Source organism: Chrysochloris asiatica, unplaced genomic scaffold (genome assembly GCF_000296735.1).
Source record: "Chrysochloris asiatica unplaced genomic scaffold, ChrAsi1.0 scaffold00026, whole genome shotgun sequence".
Classification (NCBI taxonomy): Eukaryota; Metazoa; Chordata; class Mammalia; order Afrosoricida; family Chrysochloridae; genus Chrysochloris; species Chrysochloris asiatica.
The window spans coordinates 15078539-15086734 of record NW_006408544.1 but is presented as its reverse complement, the minus strand read 5'-3'; the positions used below and the strand labels follow the sequence as shown (position 1 = coordinate 15086734).

At 40.6% G+C, this 8196-nt stretch overlaps 1 protein-coding gene across 1 annotated transcript; it reads right to left on the bottom strand.

Annotated features, from left to right (window-relative positions):
• Positions 1-415: 415 nt before the first annotated feature.
• CDKN2C (cyclin-dependent kinase inhibitor 2C (p18, inhibits CDK4)) lies at positions 416-5720 on the bottom strand. Its single transcript, XM_006839752.1, has 3 exons — positions 5173-5720; positions 4581-4720; positions 416-1162 (listed from the first exon to the last, which is right to left on the bottom strand). Exons 2-3 carry the CDS (start codon positions 4707-4709, stop codon positions 785-787), a joined length of 507 nt encoding a protein of 168 aa, XP_006839815.1. The 5' UTR covers positions 4710-4720; positions 5173-5720; the 3' UTR covers positions 416-784.
• Between the last annotated feature and the right edge of the window lie 2476 nt (positions 5721-8196).

The following is an 8196-nucleotide window of genomic DNA, read 5'->3' as shown; positions in this document are numbered from 1 at the left end:
CACACTGAAATCATCTCAGGTTTGAGCTTCAAAGATATGCTGTACTTATTTTTAAGCAGAAATACTGGTCACCAAGTAGAATAGTACGGGGCCGGCGGGAGAAGGAATGGGAAGAGAAAGAGAATAATAATTGAATCATCATTAGAATATGTCTAATTTTACAATTTGTTTTTCCTAATATCAAGACTTAAAATATCATGAGCTTTTTAGTACAGGTCTCCTTGGCAAGTAGCAAGTTACTTTATGGAGAAGGTGTAAAACCAAATGCAATGCCTTCTAGTAGATTCCAACTCTTAGGGACCCTATAGGACAGGGTAGAACTGCACCTTGGGGTTTTCAAGGCTATAAGTCTTGTCACATTTTTCTCCCACAGAGTGGGTTATATAGGAGTGGAAATCACAGAAAAACATTGTTTTGTTTTGAAAAGTGTTTTAATTAGGCAAAAGAAGCATAGGATAAACCATTTGAAAAACAAAGTCTCCAAGTTGAGTATAAAGTGTGTCAAAGGGAGAATCCAGGAAAAAGTCAAGGAAAGATAAAATATTCAGTAAGAAAGCCACAGCTATTTTCAATTACATGTTAGAAGTCAGGATGCTGCAGGTGAAAAAGAGGTTGCTTAAATATATTCATAAACCTGTAGTAAGATTGAAGCTTATTTAGTTTCAGCATTTAACTAGTTGCTTAAAATATGACAAAGCTGAATTTTAACAAATGTTAAAATACTCAGGACAGCCAACCAATTAACTGAAAAAGTAGAGGAATCAAGGGAGAGCCCTCCCCACATTCACTGCAGATTCACAGCTCCCCCTGCTCCATTTCCCTCCATTAGACTAACGACCTCGTTCCTCCGGTAGAGCCTGGCCAAATCACAGGCGGTGTCCCCCTTATGGTTCCGATGCCCCACGTTGATGGCCGTGTGCTTCACAAGGAATTCCACCACCGGGAGGTGGCCTTCTTTGGCAGCCAAATGTAAGGCCAGGTTCCCTTCATTATCCTGGATGTTAACATCAGCTTGAAACTCCAGCAAAGTCTGTAATGTGTCCAGGAAACCTGCTCTGGCCGCATCGTGAATGACAGCGAAACCAGTTCCGTCTTTCAAATTGGGATTAGCACCTCTAAGTAGTAGTCTCCTAGCAATTTCGGGATTTCCAAGTTTCATAACCTAGAAAAGAAGTAAAAACGGTAGAATCCTACAAGGAAAATTTTAAATAGCTATCTGTCCTATTTATCAACTATTTATTTTTGGTGAAAGGAGACGGGTAAGACCCAGAGGATGGAATTTGAAGGGCTGAATTTCATGAAAGAAAGTACCAGTAACTAAAAGTAGCAGAAAACTTCTAAAAATTGAGCGTTTATGATGGAATGTCTTAAGTGGCCCAAAAAGTAGGATAAAATCAATAAAATGGAACTAGTGGAACTTGCATAAAAACCATTGTCAATTAAGACCTGTATCTTCCATGAAGAGTTGTGTTACTTCATAAATTTATTAAAATAAATAGAATTTGGGATTTAAATGAGTAGAGTCTATGTTTGCTTATTCATATTCATAAGTGTGTACAGGGTATTAATTTGGGCAAAATAAATATGAGTAAAATTTATTTTCTAGTTACTGAAAAGAAATAAGGCCAGTGGCTTTCTTTTTAAACCTCCAAAGAAGCGTTTCAATGTAATCTCCATCATCTACTGTAAAAATGATCACTAAAAATCTAGACCTCATACTTTGTCTTAAATGATTAGTATTTAGTTTCTCTACAAATAGATGTAGTCCCCAATTTCCAAGTGCTGATTAAAAACACACAAACTTTTTTTTTCTTTGCAAATTATTTACTTTGGGCAAGTAGGTGTATTCTGTGCTTGGAATCCTTCATTTCAGATTACAAAGTGTTGTGGATTATCAAGTTGATAAAAAAGCAACAATGTTCTACATTGCTTATGATATCATTTTATCTAAACTGCATACGTGATATGCTTTGTATTAGAGATAGATGATTGTATGACCACTGTTCTTGAGAAGAATGAAAGTCATCCTATTAATATTACTTATTGTTTTTCAAAAATTCTAACTAGCCTCCCAATTTTCAAGTGAGCAAAAGAAGAGAAAGATATTTAATATGTATTTTGGGACACAAACAGCATTGTCTAGTGGTTTGAACCTATTTAATAACCAAATGGTGATTCATCTTATTTCCCTTTACAGTTTTTAATCAGACATTTAGGAATAGCTATTTGTAAACTGCCAACATTTAAAAAATCAGAATGTGATATTAAAATTTGCTATTAGCACACAAATAATGTACATTACAAAAACATATCTACTGATTTTAAAATATATTTCATCCTAATAAGAGGTGTTTTTAGGCTCTCATACAATTATAAATTATCTTGCAGAAAGCATTCAGTTATAAAACACGTAATTTAGTTGTAAAAAAAAAACAAAGTCTCACTGATATGAGAGACATTTTCAGCATTTTAATTGGTCTCGGTTCCACTTAAGAATATTTGTGATAATCTAAATTTATAATATATAGATTGCATTGTAGATACTCAAGTGCTCATGAAATTAAATTATAATCCATTGAAAAATATAGAGTTGATTTATCATTTTTAAATGTTTGTTTAAAAATAATCAGCAATTAAATTATATAATAAAGTACATTTAGATGAATAATATTTTATAAATACAAGCTATATAGGTTACCAGGATATTGTTTCTCTTTTGAGAAAGCTCTGCTGACGTTAGTCCTTCCTTTGGGGCAGTGATAAAAATGACACAATTTCTTTCCTAAGATCTTCAATTTTAATTTTAAAATTAAAAATTGACAGTTTAATTTTGGCCACAATTGTCTTTAAAGATTTAGCCTCATGTAAATACCTACAATGGGAAAAATAAGAAAGGCACCTTGGATTTTTGTAAGGCAAATTTATGATTAAGGCCTTTGATACGATCCTCAGTGATAAACTCATATTAGAAAGAAAGGAAAGCTTTTGTAATTGAGTTAAATAAACATAATTGTAGGAGAAAATCTGACATCTTTCATAGAAAATAATAGTGATATTGGGAACTGTTTTGAAAGAAAGTCTTTCTTGAGTTATGACATAACTTTAGAATCAGATTATGCATACTGAGAATAGGCCTTCAGACTCCTGTTTGTGTCTTTCATACGTATGTACTAGGACTAAGTCACAGTAAGTGAGTGTTATTACCATGATAAATATGTTTAACATGAGATTGCAGAGTTATATTTAAAATGTCAAAAAAATGTTTTTTGCAGTATTAATCTCCCAGTCTTCCTGATCCACAAAAGCACCGAAAGATTTTATTCTAAACATGGGTAAATGATTCATTCTTTGTGAAATTATATAATCTTTTGAGGTTTTCAACAGGTAATTTATCAATATATTAAGTGTGCAGCAATGCTATCATTACCAAACCCATTCAAAACCACTAGATGGAAAAGGAAAAAACAAAACAAAACCCTTTCTCTAATTAATATACCTGCAATAACAATATAAAGAATTTAGCATCTATGCATAAATTCCTTAATGTTTAAATTTTTGAAAGGTGAGTATATTCTTATTTAAAAAGCAAGATTAGAATGGAGTTCATCTATTAATAGTATATCTCTTGCTGCCTGCTTAAATTTCTAAGTCTTGTAAAACTAAAACAAAGCTCTCTAGAAATTTTTTTCCTAATGAGTCTTCAAAAACAGCTTCAAATGTATTTATGAATAAGAATAGTTCATAAGAATATTGTTAGAACTCTGATAAAAACAACTATTTGAGACTACTTGGCCTTATTTCTGTTTCTAAGCCTTTCAACTACGTTACATGATATCATTTAGAAGAGGAAAAAAAATTATCAGGTACAATACTTGGCAATTGGACATGTTTCAATTGTTGCCTGTAAATCTAATTACTAAAAATTAGAGCATACCACTGGCATGACCTCAGAGACAACTACAGCAGAGTTCTGATTACAAAATTTAACTTTTTTTTCTTCCTCACTCCTGGATGGGTGGACAGTATTACGTTAACTGTGAAATGTACATCCTGTCCCCATGCCCAGGCCACCCATTCCAAACAAGGAAAGGTCGTTTGTCAAAACTCGAAGCATTTGAAGAAAAAACACCCTCGACAGTAGTCAATAAAATTAATGTTAAAGTCAACTATTGAAGTAAAAGCACGTGAAACCACTAATAACAATGTATTTACTTCAAATAATAATCTTAATAATGTGTTTACAGAGCTGTTTGGAAAAAAAAAAAAAAAAAACACCCAAAAACTCGGCGCTGCTATGACTACTTTAAAATCTGCACATTCACAAAAACATCCCAAAAATTACGACTAAACTTGAAAACCACTTAATATCGAAGATGTTATTGTATTTGACAACTTTGTCAAATACAAAGACGTCATTTTTGGGGAGTTGAATCCACTTAAAGATACAAAATATGGCAACCAACTAGGTTTAAAAACAGCGAAATTTTGTACCCCTACAAGCTTAAAAACTGTCATTCTAGAAACCCTGGTCACGTAGGCAACATTGTTGACCTGTTTTCCCCACCTCTCTGGATACCAACCTGCAGTGCAGTCCTTCCAAATCCATTTTGTGCATTGACGTTTACATTATTTTGCAACAAACTAGTAAGTTGCTCTAGGTCCCCCCTGGCAGCTGCGGACGCCAACTCGTTCCCCCAAGGCTCGGCCATTCTTTAGGGTCCTGACGATCGGGAAAAGATGAATTAGTTGTTTTTCTTTCTCCCCTTTCTTTTGCTCCTAACCAGGCTGCATGATGGCATCGGAGACTGACAGAAGGACTGGGATGGTTAATCTTCTGGAGTAGAGCTTGGTAGTAAATACTAGTAAGATCAGCCTGCCAAAAGCCCGCCCCTCTATTCACACGTGATTATTCAGCAAAACTGAGCCGTTGGAGAGGGGCTCCTCTCCTCGCTTTTTAGCTTAACCCCTAGGAAGAATTCTGGTGATTCAACACAAACACACTTAAATTCCTTGTAAATTACTCTGGACGTAAGATGTAGGCAGAGCTGTCACGTACCTTCGCTACAAATCTCTGTGAGCAATGTGTGCTGAGACTTAAGGGACTAGACAGGACAGAAAACACCGCGGAAGAAAAGACATTTTGGGGGAGGGAGAGGAAAGGCAATAACCCACCCTTGTTCACGGTGGTGACTTGAGCTGCGTAAGCCAGAACTGCAGGGGCAAGTCCTCTGGGGGGCTCGGTCTCCATCCGTCGCGCGGAAGGGGTAATCTTGAGTCCTCCACTGCAAAGAGAGCGCCGCGGTGGCTGGATGCTGACGGGCTCCCAGGGGTTAAAGATGATAGCCAAAGGCAAACGGGGGTAACAGTTTCGTGGCCCTCAAGCTACTGGCCGTAACCACTCCCCAGTGGTCTTGGCTTCGCGGAAGGAGCCTTTAGACGCGTCCAGGCCGAACCGCCAGCTAATGCCGCTCAGAAAGGCTCCAGAGCCCGCCTGCCAGGCTGCCGCAGCCCCGCCGAGCCTCGGAGTCCGTGGGAGCCGGGCTCGGCGCGCTTCTTTGCAGGCGGCCGGGCGCGCATCGGGCCCCCGGCAAGCCCTTCATGCTGGCTCCACCTGGTCTACGGACTCAGGATAACCTAAGCAAGGAGGAGAACGAGGCGGAGAAACGTCTATGAGGCCCAGGCCATTGGGGTAGCTCGCGGCAGCATCGCGGCTGCACTGGCAGGCGACCGGTAACTTCCCGCCTACGACCGAGCCAACTCAGGCTTCCTACTATAGTCACTCATTGAGCTGCCGCCGCTGCCTTTCTCCCTCTTTTCTCGGTTTTCTGGGGTCCTCCAAAGAGCGGGAGGGTCCTGGATAGCGCAGGCTAAGGCTCCGAGTATGGAAAGTCGCCACAACTCCAGGGCGCAGTCAGTTCAGCCCAGCCTCTTCAGTGTCCCGTGCCACTTCGCCAACCTCTCGCGGTCCCCCGGCCTGTGACCCTAGACTGTGCCGCCGACAGGGCAGCGGCAGAAGCCAGCTGTGCCCTGGAGCTGAGTTGGGCAGCGCTGCTTCCTTTCCAGAAGAAGCTCTCCCACTGACAGTTAGTTTCTTTTGTAGCTGGTCCTCCCAAAATTGCCAGCCTTTGCTCCCTTCACCCCCTATAAGGCACTTGCGCGTCGTCCTCCTTTTTGCTCTTTTTCTTCTCTCCCTCCCTTGCTTCTTTTTTCGCTCAAACAATTGCTGCTTCTGTTGCTGCTGCAGAGACGGTGCCGGTTTCTTCTCCCTTTTTTCCGACCTCATCAGCTTTTTTTGAAAAGAAAAAAATTGAGCGCTTTTTGAGTTGAAAAACCCGCCCCCATTTTAACGGCAGAGTTTTAAGGAGGCTCTGTGGAGTTGCTGCGCTGCAGGAGCGGGAAGGCCGGGCGCCGCCCACGCTCCTCCCTCCGCCCTGGCGGCTCTCTAGCTCGCGGGCTCTTTGGCTCCGCCTCTGCGGTCTTGCTCCTTTCCTCCCGCCCTCTTGTCTCTCGCGCTGCCTCCCTTCCGCCAGCTCGGCAGCCAGGCCTTGGCTGGAGCGGCATTTCGGCCCCGCGGATCCCGGCTTGGCTTCTTCTCGCAGGCTGGCGGACTCGAGTATGGGACGCTAAACCCACGACGGCCCGGAACCCTGCGGGGGTGGGGGTAGGGAGTGAAAGGTTTCTTAAGAAGGCTATGGAGAGCCGCAGGGCCTGGAGGCTCGGCGAGGCTAGCTGCGGAAAGCTGGCGCTTAGAGAGCCTTTCTCCGGTCCTTGAGGAGCGGGTTTGGCCCGCCTCCACGCTCCCCCTGCAGGCTCGCGAATTTCTGGCGGCCAGGCCTACGGCTTGCCTCGTCTGGGGCGCGCTCTAAGTAAACTCTGCCTTCTTCACTCAGCCCCCACCGGGTCTTACCCTCGCACCTGCCAGATCAACTCCGAGGGTTGTCCTGGGCAGAGGTGACCTAGAGTATGAAGAGGAGAACCTGGAATGACAGCAAGCCTAGTGTTCAGAAAAAGCATAAGAAAACTTAAGACAGGGTATAGGGCCTAAGTCTAAGAAATAACGTACTCTCTCAAGCCACAATGTTCCAGGGAATAGAAGAGTGTGGAATATGCTATTCTTGAAGGAAAGGGAGTGGGGGATGAGGTTTTTGGTTTTGATTTGAATTTGACTCTTGGGAGACACTTCCTAATAAAGCTGGTTTCTTTGTTACCAGAATTTTTTCTTTGACTAGTTTTTTTTTTGGTTTTGGAGGGGTGTTTAATTGTAAAGAAGAGGTCTCTAATAAAGAGTAGTCTCTAATCGTTTGAGATATGAATCGTCTGCACTTTTTAACTCTTTTAACTATGTAAGATTACTATTTTCGATATTTTATGCTGTTTTAAAAGTCCAACAGTTTCGTGTAATACACCAACTGACAAACTGAAACCAAGCACAAAGTGACAAGCAGTCTGATTAGTCCTGGTCTCTAACAAGCATATCTTCCATCAACATCTGTACCCAACTTCTTACAGTATATTGGGAGTATTAACAACAAACCACACTTAACATTTAGATAATCATCTAGCAACAGTTTGGTGGGTAAGTAGAGGGATAGTTGAAATGGGATCGAACCCGATTTCCTTTCTTACATAATTAAACTTGAATTGTAAATATAAGCAGAAATGACAACAGGAAATTAACTCCTTTCTCTTTTCTTACATATTTAGGCATTTCAAATGGAACATTTAGGATTTCATTTATATCAGTAATGATAATTTACTTTTGGTTGTTCTGGGGATTTACTATGTAATCTTTTAATACAGCTGGAGAGTGTGATAATAATATTGACCAATAACATAATTGGCATATGTCCAATTTATGAAAGATGCATTCTGGCATTTATTACAGTTCCTTGCTTAGAAGAGATACTGAAATGAAGAACCTAAACTGCACCCATAAATTGAAGTATGGGTATACCTGTGTTACAATTTTCATGAAATAAACACACTTTATATTGAATTAATGTGTAAATAAAATCGATGGTAAAATCTTTCCAGTGTTAGGACTTCCAAAAATCTTCACATAGAGGTGGATTATGATTTTGGAGGTCCCCTTGAGGTCAGCGGTTTGAAACTACCAGCCGCTCCGCGGGAGAAAGATGAGGCTTTCTACTCCCGTAAGGATTTACACCCTCGGAAACCCTGTACAGGGTCGCTATG

Coding starts and splice junctions, on each gene's coding strand:
- CDKN2C (XM_006839752.1), bottom strand. CDS start 4,709: ATGGCCGAGCCTTGGGGGAACGAGTTGGCGTCCGCAGCTGCCAGGGGG. Junction 1,163..4,580: donor TTGGAAGGACTGCACTGCAG/GTTGGTATCCAG, acceptor CTTCTTTTCTAG/GTTATGAAACTTGGAAATCC.